This window comes from Neolamprologus multifasciatus, chromosome 10 (assembly GCF_963576455.1).
Source record: "Neolamprologus multifasciatus chromosome 10, fNeoMul1.2, whole genome shotgun sequence".
NCBI classification, from domain to species: domain Eukaryota; kingdom Metazoa; phylum Chordata; class Actinopteri; order Cichliformes; family Cichlidae; genus Neolamprologus; species Neolamprologus multifasciatus.
The window spans coordinates 28,460,242-28,483,755 of NC_140448.1; the positions used below are offsets into that span (position 1 = coordinate 28,460,242).

A 23,514-nucleotide genomic window follows, 5' to 3' on the forward strand; every position below is an offset into this window, starting at 1 on the left:
CTCAGTGAGCGTGCCACTGTGACAGGATGGCACCTGCGCAAGTCCAGTCGTGAAATTTCATCCCTACTAAATATTCCACAGTCAACTGTTAGTGGTATTATAATGAAGTGGAAGTGATTAGGAACGACAAAAACTCAGCCACAAAGCGGTAGGCTAAATAAAATCACAGAGTGGGTCAGTAGATTCTGAGCTGAAGAGCACGCAGAGGTTATCAGTTTTCTGCAGAGTCAATCACTACAGACCTCCAAACTTCATGTGGCCTTCAGATTAGCTCAACAGTGTGTAGGGAGCGTCATCAAATGGGTTTCCTTGGCCGATGCAGTTGTGTAAAGCACGCTACCACTGGACTCTAGAGCAGCAGAGATGCGCTCTCTGGAGTGATAAATCACGCTTCTGCCTAGCAATCCGATGGATGAGTGTAGGTTTGGTGGTTGCCAGTTTGGTGGTGGAGGGATTATGGTGTGGGGTTGAATTTCAGCAGTTGGACTCGGCCCCTTAGGTCCAGTAAAAAGAACTCTCAATGCTTCAGGATACCAGGACATTTTGGATGATTTCATGCTCCCAACTTTGTGGGAACAGTTTGGGGATGGCCCCTTCCTGTTCCAACGTGACGGTGCACTTTTGCGCAAACAGGGTCCTTAAAGACATGGATGAGCAAGTTTAGCGTGGAAGAACTTGACTGGCCTGCACAGAGTCCCGACCTCAACCTGATAGAAAACCTTTGGGACGAACTAGAGCAAAGACTGTGAGCCAGGTCTTCTTATTCAACATCAGTGTCTGAGCTCACGAATTTGCTTCTGGAAGAATGGTCAGATCTTCCCATAAACACACGAAACCTTGTGGAAAACCTTCCCAGAAGCTTTTATAACTGTAAAGGGTGGGCTGGATTAAGAATGGGATATCATATGTTCTTGAAGGCAGACGAGCGAATACTTTTGGCAATATAGTCCATGTTTCAGTTTGTGGTCATACTTTACCTACGACCACAAATGCAAGTGTGTTTTCACACTGCTTTAAATGCCTGTTTGCATTTCAAGACTTGGTTTTAGGGTTGAAGTTAGAGTTAGGTTTAGGTTGGGCTGCCATGTTTGAATTGGGTGGATCATACGGATGATGAGATGAGTGAAGAAGGGATGAACAGAGAGACTTCTCAAATTATTAGTAGGAAGAAATTTTGATTAGATGTAACATTCTTATTCTTGTTATAGCCACCCTGATTTACCTTTTTTCTTTTTGTAAATACTTTGAAATTTTGTAAGCAAAACTGAATCCTGCATCTAAATGAAGGATTCCTACAAACACATAACTGCACTGACATGACCACACTACTCTGGCTGACTTGAAGACAGTTATACAAAAACAGAGCAGCGTACCTTCCAGGTGTCCATCATTTCCACGTTTTCCTTGGCAGCCTGTTGAACTTTCTGTTTCATCTCATTGATCTCCACGTTCTGTTTCTCCACGACAGCCTTCAATGAGTCGATCTCCTGCTGGCTTGCTGCTGAGGCAGTCTCGTACTTCTCTCTGAGCTCGCTGCTCTCCTTGTAGTGCTCCCGGCCCGCTGACAGCAGCTGCTCGCGCAGCAGGAGGGTCTCTGGCTGGGCGTCGGACCCCTGGGCCGCATCAGCACGGTCAGCTTTCTGCCAGCTTGCATCAGCCCCTTTGAGCTGGACCTGGAGATTCGTGATCTCGGCTCTCCTGAGGCTGAGCTCCTCCTCCAACTGCATGATGCGGCTCTTCTCTTCAACTGTAGTTTGCTGATGAGAAAGAAAGCAAGAACCCAGCACTGCTTTTGAAAGTTTTTTTTTTTCTAAGGAGAAACATGTTGTTTCTATAGAGTAATTGTATAGAAGACCCTGCAACAGACTGTCATTCCAAAGAAACAAAGGTGACGTGACGAAGAGCGGAAATCAGCCCATAAGAAAAGGAAAACAGAGAAATCTATGCAGGTCCTGGAGATGTGCATTGCAGAGGATTTACAGTACAAACAAGTGACAAAGTATGTGGACAGCAACAGATTGTTCAACAGTTTGGCTCCCAGTGAAGATGCTACAATGACTCTCAGAGTATTTTTTCTCATTTTTGGAAAAGTTACAACACATAACTGCAAACAAAGTTTGGATGTGTGCATACAGGGTGTAATTTGTTGGGATTTACTGCTGCTAAAACGTGCAGCCAGGGAGGATGATGTCCTAACTAATTTGCCATTAAATGAAAAACCATATCTGATTTCAATGTGGCCTATTTCGCTTTCGGTCTCAACTCTTTGGATAGCGCTGGACCACGTCCAGTGTGCACATGCTGTATGTGCCAGATTGCCCCAAACGTGTCAAATCAGATTAAATTTGAATTTTATTTTGTGGAAGAGGCGAAGCAGATTTAGAGATTAGGGCGGATGATGCACGAATTTTGCATTGGTGTGGGCTGCGTGCAAGAAGACAATGCATGAGGTGCGCCTCCCTTCAGGTCGTTTATGCTGAATGTTCTCCCTCAGACACGTCGGAAAGTTTAAGTTAGTAAAACGCCTCAACAAAATCAAAAGAACAAACACGTCCCGGTCACGTTCTCAACCTGATGTGATGCTTTCAGGCTTGGATACTGCAGAGTGTTCAGCTGAAAACTGCTGCTGGTTGGACCAGGCTGATCTGTGTAAGAGGTTGAGGTCCATGGTTAAACTGTACATGTGTAAATCCAGGTGATGAGAAGGTGACACTAAAAACTCCAGCTGTGCCTAAAGCGACCCAGAAATGCAAACCTTGAAGGGGTGATGGGCCAAATTTAAATCTGGTATGAGCTTCGATTTTTATTTATTTAGTTTTTTTTTTTTTTTCCAGCTTAAGCCCAGAAGTTTATTATCACCCTTTACTTCCTAAGAATTCTGTACCAAGCTACCCGGCACCACCTGGTACACTTATGCAACTAACTGGTGAACACAGGAGAACATTTAGTGTCTAATCCAAAAATAAAAACTACTTTCAGCTGCTCCCTTGTCACATGGAGTCACCACAGCAGGTAGCAGCTGCTGTTTAGTTTGGCAGAGTTTACGCGGTGACAGCCAGTGGGTTGGCCTTGTATTTTGCTTTTTCTTTTACCTGTTTCTTGCAGGTAGCGCCCCTCCTGACCAAACGGCGATTTTTGTGTCTGGAATGGAACCAGTGACCTTTTACTTGTTTACTTTTTAAAACCTTAAGATTTTAGTTGCATCACTTAATATTTAAGGAAGACATCCTTGATTTTTAGAGGGTTTGTTCTTCTTTCTTTTTCTTTTTTTTATACTTCCACTTGCCTCACTGAAAAGTATCTATTGGTTCAACCATTTTTTTTTGTGGCAAACATTTTCAGGAGTTGGTGAAAGACTTACAAATCAGCCAACTGAGGGCTATTCCTTTCATTTAACTTCTTAAAGAACTCTGACGAAGCTTCAGGTTCTTATTTGGGTGCAGATCGCTTCACAGAGCTGCCTGGAGCACCACCGTTGCTCAGGGCTAAACTGACATTTTGTCAGAAATAACACGAAGCCAACATACAGCAGAGGAAAAACCCATTATACAAAGACAGAACAGAAGTTAACTCCCTATCCTGCTGGGGGGCAGTTGAGATTTTCACTCTTACAACATAAATATGAGTGATGCAACACCCACAAGCTCCTCAAGATTCCCATTAATATTAAGATGTCTGGTAACTTTAATGATGATGAATATCAAAGCAGGAACATGTGGACATAAAATCTTAATGTATGAAAATACTGTTGGGAACTTTGTTAATATATTTATTTAGTGTAATTAATATAGGTGAAATATCTTTAATAAATTAGGCTGGGGCATTAGCGAGCGTTGCTTATTAATGAATCTGCCAATAGTCGCTCGGTTTTTAATCATTTTTTTGTCTCCGACCAACTCCGTCAGGAAAGACTGGGCTTTTTAAAAGTGCTGAACACAGTTTGCCATCAGTAGCCGACACACCCGTCTACTTATCAGAACTTACTTCTCTAATAATAGCTGCCTTGCTCTGCTTGAGGCCGAAAAACCAAAAATAATGACCAAGAAGACGCTGAAATTCCGAGCATAGGAGACAGACAGCTGAGTAATAATTCTGTGTGGGTTATGCAACCACTTGCAGGGTCATTGAATCTGTTGTTTATATTAAAATATTGACTACGAGAGTTTTAAGTCTTCTACAGATGGCGGATGGATTTCGCCATCCCTTTTTTCCCTTTTCCCTGGCTGTTCACAACTGCAGTCACTCGTAATTTTAGAGGAACACCATCAAAACACTGGCACCGGTCAGGGTTTGCATTTCACTCTGGATCAAAGTCCAAATAAACCATCAGAATTATTACGCTGCCCTCATAATAACGTCGAAAGCCTGCATTTAAATGCTAAAGCCATTGTATCATTTCCATCCAAAATAATTAAAGCGAGGAGCCAAAAGGATCAACGTGTCGCTGTCCAAACATTTGTGGAGCTCAGTGTGCAAAAACCAAAGGTGGAAAATGAAAGGAGAGCGCAGCCATTCTCTGATCTTCTAGAAGCAGCCAAGCAAATATAATACAGCAAACCTCAACAGTGACATATGCACAGCTGCCAAACATCCTCCACACATTTGTTTCCAATCAGAATGAAAAAGGAAAAACAGCCAAAAAAAAAAAACTGAGATTAAGATGGACCTGCTGCACAGTGCACAGATGTTAATTTCAACCCAGATCCCAGCTGACCAGACCAGAGTTACTAGCTGATTCACACCAGAGACGCTGCCTGACTAGCATTCAGATGACGTCGCACGCACGCACGCACACACGCACGCACACACGCACGCACACAGAGGAGTAAAAGAGTCTATGCAAGGTTAATGTCCTCAACAGCATCTGAAGTCGATTTGAAGTCAGGAACTGAGATAGCTCAAGAGAGGATCAAAGCCAAAACAAGATCAAATCTTTTTTTTCATTTTTTTTTCACCTTGGTTCTCTTACCCAACCTCAAGGATACCGCTTCATGAGTGCATCTTCCCTGTTGGCAGAAGCAGACCTTACTGCATATACGAATCCAAGCATTTCAAAGTGTTTTGTTATCTTTTGATGGCTGAAAATTGAAAGCTTGCGCGGTTTGATTTGTGATACCGCGGTCTATTATTAAAGAGCCTGTCTACGTGGAGCGCGGCGCTGCATGTCAAAGTGGTGTAAAGGACGTCCTCAGCGGCGCCGACTAAAATGGGCGGCACCGCCTATGATTTGTCTTGAAAAATTTATCGAAGCGTCCGTAATGGATCCCGTAAATAATTTAGCGACTTCTCGTGTGTTACTAATTACATAACTGCTCAAAAATTGGTGTGGCGCCTGGGGAGATTCATCCTCCAAAGCTTAAGTGGAAGGGTGCCGTTTCAAGTGATACGTCTCAAAGTGCAGCAGGCGACAGATCTGAAAGCCAGCCTTTGGATTTAAAGGGGGGGAAAAAACACCATTTAAATAAAAATTAATGGCAGCTAATTGCAACATTGGACAAAAGAAAAGCTGAAGCAGCTGCGAGCCTCGGCTTTCTGATTACAAGCGATGGAATGAAGCAGAGGAAGGCCCAGATGAAGCCAGTCTGGTTAATGATTTTGATCATGTGTAATGTGAAAAGCTGTGACCAACACCCACTATCATAAGTAAATAACAAGCTTCATATTTCCACTACTTTGCCATCTATTTCTAAATAATAAAGCTGGTAATATTCCATAGATACATTATTGATTATAAACAAATCCATGAAAAGACCAAAACCAGATCTACTAAGACCTTATTTATCCTTGAGTTAGGTGGGAGCTGATGTAACAGCCATGACTGACACAAACTGTGCTTTTTTTCAGTTTGATTCACATTAAAAGGCTTAAAAAATATGTATTTGCATGCATGTACTCTTCACATTAAGAGAATGCAAACTAGAGACTACAGAAAACGTCTGAAAAGTGAAGCCATTCCCCCCGCTTGCTCTGGTTGTTAAAAGAAGCCCAGATGTATAGATGTCTATGGGGAAAATGGCTCTACTTCTCACTTAAACTCATCACAAAAGTGTTTCCTGAGGTCAGAGGTCAAGGTCTCAGGTGCTAGTTTGAAGTCATACTCAATAAAATATGAGAGCTTTGTACGACACAGACCTCATTACAGTTGCAAAAGGAGGGAATCCATTGTGATTTATTATTGCAATTTATCACCATATGATCGTGCAATGACCCCCTCGATCATTACGTGCAGTTTCACTTGTCAGGCTAGCAAGCTGAGCCACCAATTAAGCAAAACTGTGTATGCACAGTATAAGTACAGGGAGAAAAGTCAGAGTTACCAGACTTTTTAAAGAGGTTTTTACTGGATTTGACCGCTTATTAAATAGATCCCACTGAAAATTAAAGTGCTTAAAGCCATTAAAGAAGGCTTCATGCCCACATGACAACAAGTGGGCTGCAATGGGAAAGGTTTGGACCATGTAACTGCAAAGAGGCCCTGCTTTGCATTGTTATTTATATATATTTTTTATAAATAAATTTTTATGTTAACCCCTAAAGCTAGTTCTTTTCCAGATTATAACAGTATAGGGCTGTTCGATATAACGATATATATCGGATGACAATATAAAAACGTCTGTCGTTTCATTTTTACGCTATCGTTTGTTTCGTGGTGTCGCAAAATAAACTTTACGGCAATATTTTTTCATCGTTTTATGGTCACTGTAGTGGCTATATTAATTTCTCAAAGTTCTCTCTTTCTCTTATATTTAATATAACCACACTATAGACAGACAAGCGCTTGTTTTTATGGGTTGTCGTTAGCAACAACGACGGTAACACCGTCGCATGTCTGCTTGTTTATTTTCCACATAAACCTTTCACAATAAAGCTCAAGATCCTGTTGAGAATTTTCAAAATAAACGGAATCACGTGAAAAAGTATGCAGAGTATTGACGGATGAGAAGCAAAAAAAGAAAAAAAAGAGCCGTCAGGTGCTAAAAAATAAACCTTAGACTCAAACGTTAGAACAGGCTTTTCCCCGCAGCACGCCGTGTAATAAATACTCACAAAGAAAACGGAGACTGTTACAACTTATGTCTAAAAATGTGTAGTTTCATGCATTGGTTAAAACACTCGACTCCAGGTACACGACGCCCAGCTGGAAACACTTAACCTACCCGAGATTCACAGAATTTACAGAAAATATTAAATTTTTTGTGATTTATATCGTTATCGGGACGATAGATGTTTTATATCGGGATATGAGATTTTGGTCATATTGCACAGCTAGGGTTGCCAACTCCCTGAGAAATAAATAAGGGACACCTGGTGGCCAGGGCCGGGCGACCCAGTTGTCTTCACCCTTCCCAGTGTGGTGAATTTTTTAGCTCTTTTTTTGTGTGTGAAATTATTTTTTTAACCATTTGACTTGAATTTGATTTAAGTAGATGCATATTCTTTGTGATATCAACACATGGGAAACTAAAATCATTTAGCCATTTATTTTTTAGCTCAAAATGACAACATTAACACAATAAAACAGGTCTCTTTCTTAAACAGAAGCCTGTCATACTTAACTTTTGAGAATAAAAGTAAATCTTTCTTTAAAAGAACTCTGTCCTGCTTAACCTAAAATTATATAAATTAATAGAAAACAATAGAAAGAAAAATATTCTTGTAACAGTGCACATTTAGTGCATTTAGTGCAATTGGCTTCAGTAGAGGCATTTTTTCAGCTTTTGCTCCCGTTTGTAAACCCACTTGTTCCCATGATTATGCATCATAACTCATCATCATTATTCATCTGTGTATTACTTTTATGTATTACTCATCTATTTGTTGTAATCATCTATCCTTGCAGTTGTTTATTACACAAAATAAATTATATTATCACACTTCTGGCCACATAGCGCTGATATTCACTGCACATGCCCATTTTAACCTTAACCAGAGGGTTTAAAAACAAACAAACCAGTGTTTACATACCATATCTGCTTCTGCCGTGGCCTGGTGGACAAAAATTGGTTAAGGGTTCCCTGAGCTTTCACGCCCCTCATGTTCTTCATGTGTCCACCATTAGAAGCATGCCTATGGAAAAAGTGCGCCGGCACACAGTGCAGTGCGCTTTATTGGTGTTATCGTGCACTTTTCCAGCCAGGTGTTTTCCTTTTCCCATTCTTTCCTGTACTTTTGTAGCCTTTTTTTCTTTCTCTGAGAGGAACAAACATTGCTGGTCTAATGCTGGGCTTACACTGTGCGATTTTTGGCCCATTTTGAGCCGATTTTTGAGTCGTGCGACCAATTTGGTGATCGGCCCGATTTTGGCCTTCATCGTGCATCGTGTAGTATACGTGGGGTAACGAGAAGCGATTAACACCTCACGACCAGCTCCCGATCATCAATCGCTCGTGAGGGTGTCACCGCAGCCGCTCACACTGCTCACACGCAAACACGTAAACGTCTGTGAAAAAGACGGAGCAGCACGGCTGTGCGGCGTGTGATCTGGACACAAGCGATGGAGGCACAACTTGTAGAACTTTGGAAAGCTCATCCGAGCCTTTTCGAAGTGGCATCACCAAATTATCACGACCACAACAACCGTGAAAATAGTCGGATTTACATTGCTGCTCAATCACAGCTGCCTGATCAGTGTTTTTCATTAGCAATTTAGCAAAGTTGATGGTGGTGTGTGTCTGTGTGAGTGAAAGACAGAGAGGGAGAGCGAGCGACAGATTTTCTGTTATAACCTTCATTTTATGGAGGCACAGTGTGAGCACTCAAGTCGCATCAGAGCATCGGGCGGTATAGTGTGAGACCCTGCATCGTGACCTACGAACTTATAACCCATGCGAGCCAATCGTGCAGTTTGAAAATCGCACAGTGTTTGCCCAGCTTCAGGTGTACTGTCGTCTGAGACCGCAGTGTCGGCGTTTGTTTCCCTGTTGGCCATGCTTTTTGTTGTGGTCATCTGTTGTCTTCCGGTATTTTCTCTGCAAGCGACCTTTCCTCAACCAATGAGATGAGCGGTAATCTGAATTGTCATACTCGAATTGTCATAAGTGTGCTGTCAGCTCATTGGTCACAAAGCAGGAGCGGGGCTGGGAATTATGTTTTCAAACAAAGTGTTAATTACATTAAAACTTATAGACTACTTTTGATTCTCACTGTATTACGGGACAAAGTGCGTCCCTTTTCAGCTCAATACGGGACGTGTACTTTTGTTTCTAAATACGGGACGATTCCGTTTTTTAAGGGACGGTTGGCAACCCTATGCACAGCCCTATAACAGTACTTAACTATCTTTGTAAAATCAAACTATAAGTATGTTAACTTTTTTTTTAAATGAGTCAAGCCATCAGTGGAACCAAAAGTTTGGGCCTGTTTGTCGGTTTTGGTCTTTTTTTTTATGGGATTTGGACTAAACATCAACCTAATCCGTTAAACTACAACACTTCACTCAGCTCGCTACACTCATTACAAGTCTCAACCACAGAGTTATGAGTCATTTCAAATTATTCTGGTGAGGTTATCCTCATATTCTATTCTGTGACTGTTGTGCAGTTCACACCTGTACCTGTTAGCGTGCGTCTGCATGCTCGGGGCCTATCCTCCTGCCCACAATACTTGTAGTGTAGTCACACGGGGCCAGTATGCTGACACATACTGATTGTAAGTATGTTTTGCATATATCTAAACTACATTTGGACACAGCCACAGGTGGGATATGTGAGTTATCATCAACAGAGAAGCAAACGGGTGCAGAAGCGCACGGGACAGTGGCCACAGGCAAAGGTTTGCTTGTGTATTTTTGTTTTTTACCCTCCGCTTCTCTAATTCTTTGTGGAGCGTCTCTGCTCTCGACTTTTCGAGGAGCAGGCTCTGCTCAAGCTGACGAATATGGGCATGTTCCAATTTCTTCTGAGTCTACGGGAAAAGACAAAGAGAGATACAAAGAAGAAAGAAAAGGGAGGCTGAAAGGAAAAAGAGACCCATACAGATCAAAGAAGGTGATCAAAACGGCTGACAGCTGATGATGAAAGGGCAGCTCTGCAGACGGCAGCAGGGTGCACAAGCTGAGGAGGAGATCTGAGGTTACGTTTCACTTTCACAGAAAGTGCAATTTGCAGTTAAGGACAACTTTGTGGTCACAGGTACATGACCAGAGAGCACAAGAGTTGCACCTGCAGATGGATCACAGACACGTCAGTCTGAGCTGCTTAATGCATGACGTGCATTAAGCAGCGCAGACTGTGCAAACCATGAAAAAGCATTAAAACACACGGTTTGATTGAATTCATATACACTGTTTTATGTCTAACACTGTAAATAAACATGATCGGCATTAAGAGTCACATTTATGACTGTTAAACATCTGATTTCTTAGTCAAGGCTGAAATTTCATCCTATTGTTGTCAGCAAATCTTTTGAAAGAATGAAAGGCAAATATATTAAAGAACAAGTTCTTTATCCAAAGAGTGGGGGAAAAATACAACTTATCCCTGTGGGTTCCTCATCCTTTAACCAATCGGTACAATGGTATTCACAGTTTCCTTTTCCCTGTTACAGGAGATAACGTCTTAATTGCACTTTGAGCATGTCTAAGTCTATTAATGGTGACTGGCAAATAAACATGGCTTCCACTCACTGTGGAAACATTATGTTATTTTCTAAATGTGACAACAAAGACCCGCATAATCTTTGAAATGGGATCTGCATTTTTTTTAAGAGATAAAATTGTTTGAGTCCTGAAGTGAACAAATATGTTCACCTTTTTGAGCCTGTTATTGTTGTTATTATTATTATTATTATCATCATCCAACTACATATTTTTATTCTTGAACTCTATTAAATCATTTTGCACATACCTTTCCCTGATTTATCCTATTCTGCACCTTGGTTCAGCCTCTACGTTTGTTTTCTGCCTGAATCAAGCTGTTTTAGCTTCTCCTTACTTTAAGCCAGCTGTCCTCTGATTGGCTGTGCCTCACAAACAAAAGGTTTGAACAGCAGCTGTGCTCAAAACAGCGGATATTAAGAATATCTGCTGTCTATGACACTATGCAGATACATGTGGAGGGAAAAAAGCCGTCTGAAGTCTGAGCTTTGGATTCGTGTGGAGTTGTTACACACACGCTAATCAAGTATCAAAGTATTTGACTAAAAAATAACTCCTGTTTTACACAAAGCTTGTGTGTCTCGTGTTTTATATCAGTTTTAAAATATTGTCTTTCTGTGCTATCACCACTCCTGAGACATCAGCTGAGGACATCCCGACCCGCACACCCTGTTAAACTGGAAACCCAGTCTGACCTCTCTGTATTTATATAGCCGCGTATGTGGAATTCAGGAACTCTGCACATTATCACATCAAGGTTTCTTTTGTGCACCCAGACGCTTTTTTCTTCCCTTTCCTCTTCCTTTCTGTCCCGATGTCCAGGATGTGCGTTACGCTGACAGAGCTTTCAGGGTTGCAAAGCATGAAAACAGAGTCTCCTGTGACTAACACGGACCTGTAATATTACGGTGATTCACATTGTGAGGCACATACGCTTTTTTCATTCAGCTATTAATTCTGATAAATACCTCCAGGTCTCCTTTGGTGATGCATTCCTCTTCTACTCTGAACTGCAGGTCCTCCACTTTCCTGTAAAAGCGTTATGGGAAATAAAGATGGGGCGATTAGCTGAGCAGTATTCAAGTCTCACATGGTGTCCAGGGAGCGACCGGCACTGCAGACAATCACAGCAGTTTGCAGAAGTCACAATTTTTGTCATATTGGTTGAGACGGACAATGAAACTGTCAGATTTGTCTCCTGGGAAAAGTTCAAACATTCTAAGCAATTTGTTTTTATTTATATTTAAAAGGAAGCTAAGATTAGCCTGCATTTACCTGCTTTTTGTCCTCCGTACACGTCACATGCATGTATGCATAATATCTGACTTTAGGAGCAGAAACTGTTTCTCATTTCCTGAGCTTTCACATATGGATCAAAACCCTAAACTTTGTGTCTCCGTGGCAACGAGGAGTCCCACTTGGGGCTGATGAGGGCGACTAATTCAGGAGGACGATAAAAACACATCAGGAAGCTTTGGGACAGTGTCGCCTCTATCCAAAGGAATCAAGAATAGATATTTTGATCACCAAAAAGTGGATTTGAAAACTAAAACTAGATGCGAAAGAAACATATTACTAGGCGTGTGGAGCTTTCTCCATATTGGACACAAAACTCTTAGTGTTGGAATTTCGTAATCCACTTCCACTTAAGGCTTTCTTTAAGGTGCTGTTTGGAGGGAGAGGGTTTTGTGGCCAGGATATCTACTCCTGCTTCTAGACTTAATGCTAAGCTAAGCAACTCAATCATCGCGTAATATTTATAAAAATGAAAGCAAATCCCAGATTATTAGCTAAAAGAGCATCATGTGAGATCACTCTATAACACTTACCAATAATTAAGATTTAAATTATGTGGCAACACTGTTGTGTGAAAGTGAGCCCATGATGTCGCGGCAGATGGCCCCGCCCCTCCCTGAGCCTGGTTCTGCCGGAGGTTTCTTCCTGTTAAAAGGGAGTTTTTCCTTCCCACTGTCGCCAAAGTGCTTGCTCATAGGGGGTCATATGATTGTTGGGTTTTTCTCTGTATGTATTATTGTAGCGTCGACCTTACAATATAAAGCGCCTGTTGTTGTGATATGGTGCTATATAAATAAAACTAAATTGAATGACGTGTGAGCGATTACCTTTTTTCTTCTTCGAGCTGATTGGCCAGTTCCAGCTTATCCTTCTGCGTGCTGGCCAGCATGGCTTTGACTTGCTGGAGACCGTTCTCGTTCTCTGTCACATACTGCAAACAGGAGACACAAATTTAATTTTTTCACAACGACAAAGGTTTTTCCTTTTCCACCCGTTCTCCCTCTCAAGTCGTCACATACAGATGCTCAGTCAGGACACGCAGGCGTCACATTGTAAAAGCCCCTTTGGCGTCGTTTTTCACAGTGTGGGCAGCGCGAAGCGAGATGATGCGGGGTCGGTTTTTGTGACCATTACTATGTGCTTAATTGTGGTCAGAGAAGCTGGCTGTAAATGGGCGACTGCCTTTAAAAGTGTGTGAAATGGTGATTTCTTTTTTTTTTAAACCCAAACTGTGCTTTTGTTTCCCATGAAATCAACCAAACAGCATCACTAACATAAATACATTTTAAGTAAAATTCAAGTATAACCACCCCACCTGCCCCTTCTGACACAGACTATTGTAGGTTTTTGTTCTATCTCCAGTTGTAAAATAGCTATATAACTATATTCCTTGGATTAAAATGGTTATAGTCTCTTTAGTTTTCTTTGTGTTGTGCAGTTTTTTCACATTTCTGCCTAATTTTCTAAATCCATGCCTCATACTTTTACTTCCTGTCTTTATCTTCTGTTCAGCTCCTTGTACCCCTCAGTCAGCCCTAAACCTCAGTCTGCCGTGATGAAGACCTAAATGCATCCTAGAATGCATCTGGATACGAAAGCTGTGAGAATAGAGGAAGAAATATTTGTCTCTGCAAATAAGTGTTTATCAACTGATTAAAAGCATTTATGTGATTGTTAGTTTTCAGTTATTTAAAATTACAAACTGCAGGAGTTTGTGTATCTTGTCACGCTGCGCTAGGCTGTGAATTTAATTAAAGCTAGCCCTAAATATAATGACCACTAAACCGGTTCAGGTAACATCTGCGATCACACGTGGAACATGAACCACACCTGAAATTTGATTTAAATCTCTTAAAATGAAGATCCAAGGCGAGGGTTTTTGTCATGTCTCCTCTCTCCTCATCTCTTCCTCACTTTGTCTACTTTGTTAGGCAGGAGGAGAAGAGGTGAGGAGAGAAACTGAGGATGCACAAGTGAAATAAGACAAGGATTTATCCTTGTGTTTCTACTTCTTGTTCTATGATTTTTTTCATATGTTTCCTTAAGTTCTTAAAGTACTGTTTACCGTTACTATTACATTTACCAGTGTCCTGTATTCGGGCCTCTCTTTTCTAAGACATGACGTTGTGCCGGACCAAGTAAGTGTCAAGCTGTGTTTTCCCCACTTCTTCGTACCTGCATGTGCTGAGCCTTGAGGGCGCTCAGCTCTTTCTCCACCTCGCAGATGTGGCTCGTGGCCTTGGCCATCTCCGCCCGCTCCAAGTCCCTCTCGGCCAACAGCTGCTCGATGTGCTGCTGCTTCTCCTTCAGGGCTTCCTGCAGCGCGGTGGTGCCCGAGATCTTCCGTGCGTAGCGCGATGATGTCTCCGTCAGCTTTAAAGGCGGGGAGGAGGGGGACAAAGGAGATAAGACTTTAAGAAGAGGATGAAAGTGTGAACAGAAAGGAAATGCAGATTGGACTTGATGCATTCAGAAACATCGTTTATCCTATTAGCCGCACAGGTCCCTTTCAGATCCAACATCTCGATGCTTCTGACATCAGACTTTCATCGTTTTCATCGTCTGCTTTGTGATCACAGGAAATCAGCTGTCTGTGACATGACAGGTCTTTGCTTTTTCATAATAAGTCATATTAAAAAAAACAATAGCAAACTTTAAACTTATTTTCTAAATTGTTAGCTACATAAGGCTTTAAAAAATATACGTTCTTCTTCTCTGAGGAAATATCTGGCTGGTTGGGAATATCTGCAACAGGGAGACCAAAAACAACCATTTAATCACGGTGAATGCTGCAGTATTCTCTTTGGCCACTAGAGGATGCTCTTTGACAGGATTTCTACCAGCCCTCGCTACCTCGTCTCATTTCAGCAGCATTTATGGAACTTTCTTTAATAACAAGCTAGATTGAAGCATTCTGCACATAAAACATTACATCTGCACTTTTATGTGTAGATATTTTATATAAAGGGTGTCAGTCAGGCTCAATTTAATGTCATATACCTGTGTATTTGACAACCTGTAAGGTAACAAATTCATGCTTTTATGATGGCAACACTATTATGTAGCACATAGACTCACAGTAAGCTTCATACGTTCACAGTGAATCAGAAATCCTTGTGCAAATTTGTGCCCATAATTTTCCATCCAAATTAAAAACGGCGCCTGCTTTCTAACCACTTAAGAAAATTAAAACTGTGCAGGACGAAGCATCTTTAGGAAAGACAATTTTGTGCTGTGCCATCAGACTGATAATTCACAAAGGTTCCATTGAGTGCTGCCAACAATTAAGGAAAGTAAAGGGTAGTGTTGTCCATCAGGACCTGGCCCGATGCTAAAATCGATGCGAGATACCCTGATGTCCCATTCATTTCAGTCAGTTGCCAGCTGTTGCTGAGGATATTAATCTTAAAGACGCAGTGCATGAAACAAGATGTCTGACTTCACTTTCAGCTGCACAGTCAGACATTCAGAGTCTCCCACTGCACAGCAGCGAAGCGAAAACATAAACCTCTTGGCAGATCAGTGAGTGTCAGTACAATAAACTACTTCATCATCCTCCTGTTTGAATCTGCAGCCACGATATTTCATTAGATTTAAAGACTTTCAGACATTGTAATGTACAGAATTATGAGCAACTAACAAACAGATGTTCCTAATCTTAATAATCATTCCTGTGAATTATTTGGGGGGGTTGGACAATGACACATTCACAATATAGGGATGTTTTTAATATTTGCAGCTGAGAAGTGAGATGCTTTGCCAAGCCTAACAGGTATACGGGTTTTATATGCATATACATATGAACCCTGTGGTCATGTTTACTTACTGACTTTTAAAGGGATCATTTTAGGGAATATTCTCATTTGCTTGCCTGCTAACACTTAGATGAGAAGATTTCTGCCTCTCTCATGTCTGTATGGTAAAGATTACTCCATAGATAGCAGTCAGTTAGCTTAGCTCAGCTCAGGAGCACGTAATTAGCCTGGCTCTGTCCAAAGGTAACAAAAAATGTGCCCACCTCCTCTAAACTCACTTGCTACAAGTTTTGTTTTGCTTAAAGTGGACCTGCAATGAAAACTTGTGGTTTGTATTAGCTACTGTGCAATAGTTAAGGCTATTTCATTTTGTTGCCTCAATGAGGACAGTTATTTGAGTCAGCAGTGCAAGCTGAATTATAGCTAAAGATCGACAAATGGGATCATTCACTGAAGCATGCATTGATTAGGGTAAGTGTCAATACAGCAGCCCCCGACTGGCATTTTAGCGATACACTTTCTCTCATCTATCTATCAATCAATCTAGAGATTTACATAACTATACCCATATATACTGTTACAATATATCCAAACTGTTAAACATACGTGAATTAAACATGTTTCAAACAGCATGAGTATATAAGTATAAATCCTCAACATAAGGTTTTCACCATTTTTTCTACTCTTGGCACTGGCTGATGTCAGCTGGCAGGGATTTCCTTATATGGTCATTTCAGGAAGCGACAGCCCCACACACATGCAAAATATGATAATTTTTCTGCTCTACAAGTTTTTAAATCTGAATTTTCACCTTTAAAAATAAACCTGGTCTTTTTATCTGGGAATCTTATTTTCTGGTGGTGGCGGAAGCAGGTGACAGGCAAGAAGGGGGCAGTGAGAAGGAAGGGGCTTTCTAGAGTGTGCCTTAAAAACAGAGAACCTAAAACAGCCAGTTTAAAATAAAAAATAAAATTAATTTCTTTAACTGTAAATAAGATAAAGCCACTTGTGTCTCAAAAGAAACATGAAGCTGAAAATCAGCCGATTAGGTCCACTTTAAACTATAAAGACGACAAGACATCAGGACTGGCTGGGACCTCAAAGGAAGCTTAGAGACATGAGAGCGGTGTCGACCTTCTTATCTAACTGCGAGAAAGAAAATAAGTGCATTTCCCGCCCTCAAATCCACCCACTCTAAGGGCGGATTTGAGGCACGCTGCAGTCGTCTTACCAGTCCAGCACGGCTCGGACGTCCACCTACAGAGGAGGCCACCGAGCTGACTGAACTGATGGAGGAACTGCTGGGGCTGTGGGCCAGAGAGGAAACTCCCATTGCCACCCGCTTGCTCTTCTTAGCCTTCGCCGGGCTGGTGGAGGGGAAGCCGATGCGGATCACTTTGTGGACTGGAGCAAACAAGCCAAACTTAGGGAGACACTGAAAGTATCTGCAGGAAGAGAAGAAGGGGGAGATGCAAGAGGACGAGGATATTATTTAGAAGTCACAGAGCAGCTTTACAGTCATGTATCTGCAGTTTTGGAATATAAATAAGTGTATTAGGCACATGCATTTACATTTCTCAATGTAGAGAAGGGAATTTTTGATAAATAGTAACAATATTTGAATATATTTTAATATTTGATACATTGGAAATTTGTCTTATAGCTCCTGCAACATCATTTAATTGGTTTGTGAATAAAAACAGAAATAAAATAATAAAATAAAGAGTCGGGAGGCCAGCTGCATCATACAGTACATCGTAATAATAATAATAATAATGGATTGCATTTATATAGCGCTTTTCGGGACCCCTCAAAGCGCTTTACAATTCCATTATTCATTCACTCTCACATTCACACACTGGTGGAGGCAGCTACAGTTGTAGCCACAGCTGCCCTGGGGCAGACTGACAGAAGCGAGGCTGCCATATTGTAACAACCTCCCAGGGTGAAAAATGAAGACGCATGAGTGACAAACACTGCAGTTCCTGAAGCGGCCACTTGAGGCTCAATCCAAAACTGACTCGTGTTAACATGGCCTCCCGTGTTTTAAGGCCCGCATCTATAGCATAAATAAATACACTTATAGCCAGGTATCAGAAGCTAATTCCACTACATGACAAGTACTGAGGAGTCAGGAGCTCACAACCAGGCTCCCAGTGGATTCAGGGACCACCCTGCCACTCACGCGCCCGCCCACAGGTACCCTGTCCCAATCTCTTTTCTCCTGCATTCTCAAGTCAGACCTTACCTGTAAAAAAAACCTCACCTGTAAGCTCTCCCTCTCTACAGACACCACCCAGATTCACCAGCAGTGTTCAGGACGGCCCCATTTCCTCACAGTCTGTCACTGCTCAACACTCACTCGCAAACAAAACTTTATAAACTTTATAGACTTTATATTGGTCACAGTCTGATCTTTGGGTCCAAAAATTATAAAATTATGACAGATTTAAGACAAACACGCCTTTGTTGTGTTTTTATTTCATGCTGTGGTGTTATTTTCCCCTCTAACTAAAGTTTAATGGAACACGTGGTTTTGGTTTTATTATTGTATAATATTTATAACTCAACAAACTAATAACCTATCCAGAAAAATCTAGCATAGATGCAGAATGTGTGCTACTGGATCCTTAGTATCATTAAAAAATGTTCGTTTTACATTCCTGTTGCTTGGCTCTAAAATTCCACCAGCACTTCAAAATGCCTGGAACCACATTTCAAATGTTTTAAAACATTTCCCATGATTGAAAGGGGAATGATGTGTGCTATGCGGGCTAAGCAAGAGTCAGAAGGAGTAAATATGAGGAGAAAAAACAGTCCAGAGCAGCTCTGAGCGAGAAGGTCAAACTGTTTCGTTGAAAAACAGATGAGAGCACAAACGGCTGAGCGGACGGATCCACATCCCTCCCCTTGATTTCCTTTTAGGGTAAGAAGAGAGCAGGAATTTGGGGATCTTGAGGCATGCATAGTGTTTGTATATACCTTGTACCAGCTACTGCACCATCATTCTTCCCCAGAGGCTCATCCAGCTCGACCCCACACCATTCGCCCTTAGCGAAGTCTGTCTCCCCCATATAGCGTATGACTCCCATCTTCGAGCCTCCAACCTGACAACAACAACAAAGGGAAGAAATCAGTTACACTTAAATACAAACAATTCAATACAAAGTGTCAAATTGTTGAGTTTTACACCGCCTTTAACATCATTATCAAATCTGACTCTATGTAATTTCACACATCAGTTCCCATAATCCCTTTTGCCTCTGTAAGATAGAGTCCGTTGCTACTGATGCGCTCTCCTTTCTATTAACTTATTTAAGATGCAGTTGAGTCAGGAAATATATGGATCCTTTACTTTTTTCAGACTTTACTGTAATGGAGCTTTAATTTTAAATTCTAATATGTGGCGTGAGTAACCGGTGCTACAATTTACAGACTTCCCCTAAACGCAGCACATGCAGACTTTCACTAAGTTACACTTATGGAAAGAGGACACCTAGAAGGAGAGAAGAAGAGTCACAGTAAGCAGAGATCCTGGATTAACAAAGAAAGTTAAAAACAATCATTGAGATACCCGTTATCTCTGACTGGGGGTTTAGGTTTTGTCAAGCCAGCTAATGCAAAGAAAGCCTGACTCCACTGAACTTGCTTCATTTCACAATCACAAATCAATCAATCAATAAATGAGTCATTTATGAAACAATGTGTAAAGTTGTCTTTTAAAAGCGGATCATCAACCGTTGTTTGGGAACACTTTGGATTTACAGCATGTGCAACAGTCCAACACAACTATTTTACTCCACTGCCTGAAAACACACCATAAACTGCAGGACAACAAATGCATCGAGGAAAAGAAAAACGATGCACTGGTTGCTAACGTGAATTTTACAAAGTCGCCTCAGAAGTCTGCAAAGATCCACTGAACACGTTCATGCAATCATTAAGACATTGCTTATCGTTAAGTGTCCAGTAAACACGGTAATGAAGGCTTCAGGAAAAGCGTCAACTTAACGAACAAAAAACATGTTATCGCATCAAACAAGCATCTAAAACAGCGAAAACCCCGCGCCAGTGGAGGGACACACAGCTGTTGAGTATTTTGCTACAAGTTTCATTCACAGCCATCGAGCTGGTACAATGAACAGAGCGAAAGAGAATATTCATATTTGTGTTTGAAGATGTTTTAGACGTGAAGATGAAAGCAGTGCCCTGTTTCTTGAATTTTGTGCTCAAACTTCAAAAGCTTCTGAACAGACTGGTCGAGGTGTACTTTTTTCTCTCAAATATCTCTTTTCTAATGATGGCCTTGAACTCCAGTGCTGGTCAGGCTCCACATCACAAACACAGGATGCTTTTCTAATGAAAAATGTCAGCAGTTATGGCCATGACGGTGTAATTTTAGCATTTTCTGTTCAAGATGTTCCTTCCTGCGGTCGAGACAGTAAATATGTGGGTGTGGGCATAAGCAGGGTCTCTGTTTCTCTAACGTAGAGGTGCACACAATAACATTAAGCTTCCTGTCAAACTGTCTTACCTGGACACTTGAATATAGAGAAGTGGTATGCTTTTGGGGGACATGTATATTCTAATAAGCGAAGAAACAAAGGCACATAAATAACCCAAAACAAAGTTAAAGCAGAAGAAAAGTACACAAAGTCTTTCTATCTGCACAGCTGTGACACTCCACTACCTCAACCTACTTTTTGGGGGGTCATTATTTGCCAGCACACACCAGTACTGGACCTACATCTGTAAGCCAGAATCTGTTCACTCTGATCGATCTGTAACATGATGTGTCTGTTGCAGATATTTCTGGATGTGTACAGTAAGTGAATATGCTTTTAGGCTTTTGTTTGCATAGACATTTTACTCTCCTGTCATTATAAATATATTAAAAAAGTTCAAAGACAACACTCAACACAAAAATCCTCCAGGAATCCAGTTTGTAATTATAGAAGTCAAAACAGAAACGTTTCCTTTCTGCTTCCATCAGCACCTAACCCTTGTTATTTATTCACTTTCAATCATTCGGCTAATCAGCTGTTTGAACTTACTCTAGAAATGAGATATTTGACTAGGCTAACTCAATACATGTGAACTCTGCTTCACTCACTTCTCTCAATTCTGTATTTTCCAGTCTTCCTGTGAGGAAGATGATCTAAACCGATGGCTGAGGACTGTCCTTCACACATGGTGACCACATTTATGACAAAAAAAGCATCACAGACGTGCACAGATACTCAGCATTTAAGAGGAGAGCCTTTAAAGAGAAAGCACGCTGCAGTCAGAGATGACAAAAGCAACATGGTTACATTTTATTCATCTCCTTTGTGTTAATTTCATTTACCTGAATCTCCATCTGTATCTATTTACCTGTTATTCAATTACAATACTCCCATTCCCAGTGCACTGAACAGGTGGAAAAATGCTTAGAGCAACAGATGCTTCTGTATTTATCTACAATTTAAGAACCGTAATTGTTGTTTTGGAGTCCATCAGAGTCTCTTATAAAATATTTTTACACATGGCTGGATTCAGCATGAAACAGAAGACAAGGACAGACTAAAATAAGGCGTGGTGAGTCACTCCTCTATTGTCAAATTAATATTCCACTCCTGAGCTGACTCTGTCCTTCTCTTAAACCACTGAGGCCAAAGTGGAAGCTGTGCCAAGAAACACTGTGGTGCCACAAGTTATTAAACCGATATGGTTTGCTGTCTGCTGGGGTGCGTGATGTCTCAGTGACTCTGTGTTAAAATGCCAGCAGGGCCAAAGCAGCCAGTCAGCATAAGCCCCAATCTTGGCTCCTCTTATTTTCAAAGTCATCTAAAAGCTTCACTCCAAGGTATTCGAGATAAAACCGTTCTACACGACTAAATCCCAAGATCAACGAGGAACTACTCTTACTTTTTTTAGGCCACATCATGATGCGACACGAAAAGAATCCATTTACCCCAAACCTCAAGCAGCCGCAGGAACAACTTGTTAAAACATAATAAATGGTACAATAAACGGATACTTGACCGCAGCAGGTTTATAGAACTTCGGGAGCAGAAATTAGCATCAGGGTTAGCAAAGGCCAAAATTATCCCAAGATTAATTAATGAGCTGAAAATATGTGGCAATTTAAGAAAAAGTTCATTTTTAATTTGATGGCAGCAACATGCTTTAAGTTGGGACAAAAGAGTGGAAAAGTCAACTAATTGGCAATTGGCAGCAGGTCAGTAACATGACTGAGTATAAAAAGAGCATCTTAGAGAGGCAGAGTTTCACCAGTTTTGGAAAGAAACTGCAACAATTAAAGAAATATTTTTCATCAGTGATTCAGAGAATCTAGAGAAATCCCTGAGTGCAAGCGACAAAGCTGAGCATCTGCACTGAATGTCTGTAATCTTTAGGCCCTGCAGGCAGCGCTACGTTAAAACCAGGAGTGATTATGTCATGGAAGTCAGTGCATGGACTCCGGAATGCTTCCAGAATTCACTGTCTATCACTGGCTGTCTATCATACAAAGAAGAAGCCATACGTGAACATGACCATTACTAGGGCTGGGCGATATATCGAGTTTTTAAAAAATATCGATATATTTTCATACGAGATATAAGATGTGACAATATCCTTTATATCGAAATAGTCCATGTTACGTTATAATTATAATTGTGGAGCCACAAGTTTGCCTCTCTTTCGTCCACTTTTGTCTCTGCGCAACGTTACTCGGCCTCGCCCCTCCTACACTGAACACAACTCCCCCTCCTCCCCCATAGCTTCACCTGCAGGCAGCGACAAGATGGACACGGCAAATCTCCGTTAGCGAGTTGTGGGGCTGGACTGCGTCAACGTGTTAGCGAGCTAACCGCGCTAACGAGCTAACCACGCTAACGACATGCAGCCCACATGGGCTGCACGGCCTAAAATCCTTTCATTTTCTCAAAAGTTGACAGCGCGCCTTATGTATGAATTCTGGTTGTGCTTACTGACCGTGAACCGATTTTAGGTGGTACACGGCGCTCAGCAATCTGTCAAAAAATGTTTTAGTACGACTTTGCTAAGCTACGGAGCTGCAGCGCTTGATGGATTGTCGGAGCATTACGGCTACCGTAGTCTGGAGCCTCGCGGAGTGATACGTACTGTGCTTCAACGTAATATTACCGTATTGTGTGTGTATAAGGGCCATAAAGAGGATTTCAAACTCAAGGCTGTTAGTCAGGCAGTAGAAGTTGGGAACAGAGCAGCTGGGAAATCTGTCTTTGTTATTATGCTCAGCGTCTGTTAGTTTACATTTTGACTGCACAATTATGAGCTTTTTGTTATGCACAAAAACAACATTGTTTTCTTTTATTTATGGAGCATGATTATTTAATAAATGCTGATAATTTATTTTTGAGTAATTTCTTCATGTAAATTATGCTGTATGTAAATAAAAATGCCTGTGTGACATCTGGGACACAGTGTGACTAAGAACTCTCTTTTTGTCTTGTAGCCATATATTCACACTTTGACTCAGGTAATCTGTCATCAGTGACAGTAACTCTAATTTTGCAAATTTCCTTGAAATATCAAGATATAGTTTCGAGGCTGTATCACCCACCCTTAGCTGCCAATTTGCTGCAACAATAGCAACCTGGCACCTGCGCATTCTGATTAGCATACATATATTCACACCTAGAGCACACCTGCAGACCTTTTCAACATCAAAGTAACTCAGAGAGTATAAAAGTGCACTGTGTCAGATTTGCTAGTTTTAAGTATCAGGGCTCGCAAAATCTCCGGTCGGGCGACCAAAATCTATCTCAGCCCTGCCCATCGGGTTATCATATAGCCTCACATCTAGATCATCATACAAGCTGGTTACTGGATGGTTTCTATCCT

At 41.3% G+C, this 23,514-nt stretch overlaps 1 protein-coding gene and 1 long non-coding RNA gene across 4 annotated transcripts in view; one reads left to right on the forward strand and one right to left on the reverse strand.

Moving 5' to 3' along the window:
• The window catches only part of LOC146510442 (uncharacterized), a 30,538-nt gene extending 23,538 nt beyond the window's left edge, over nt 1–7,000 (forward strand). Inside the window, exon 3 of the long non-coding RNA XR_014876311.1 lies at nt 1,469–7,000. This is a non-coding gene — a long non-coding RNA (uncharacterized LOC146510442). The remainder of the gene's footprint in view (nt 1–1,468) is intronic.
• Nucleotides 1–23,514, reverse strand: part of clip2 (CAP-GLY domain containing linker protein 2) — a 55,881-nt gene that overhangs the window by 13,593 nt on the left and 18,774 nt on the right. Inside the window, exons 4-10 of one of the 3 annotated variants that reach the window (XM_085173743.1) lie at nt 18,628–18,752; nt 16,877–17,090; nt 14,066–14,263; nt 12,718–12,821; nt 11,563–11,623; nt 9,799–9,903; nt 1,374–1,757 (exon numbers count right to left, since the gene is read on the reverse strand). In XM_085173743.1, coding sequence (XP_085029869.1) covers nt 1,374–1,757; nt 9,799–9,903; nt 11,563–11,623; nt 12,718–12,821; nt 14,066–14,263; nt 16,877–17,090; nt 18,628–18,752 — 1,191 coding nt within the window. Of the gene's footprint in view, nt 1–1,373; nt 1,758–4,955; nt 5,007–9,798; nt 9,904–11,562; nt 11,624–12,717; nt 12,822–14,065; nt 14,264–16,876; nt 17,091–18,627; nt 18,753–23,514 lie in introns of all 3 variants that reach the window. The other 2 variants (XM_085173744.1, XM_085173745.1) reach the window with 2 other exon arrangements.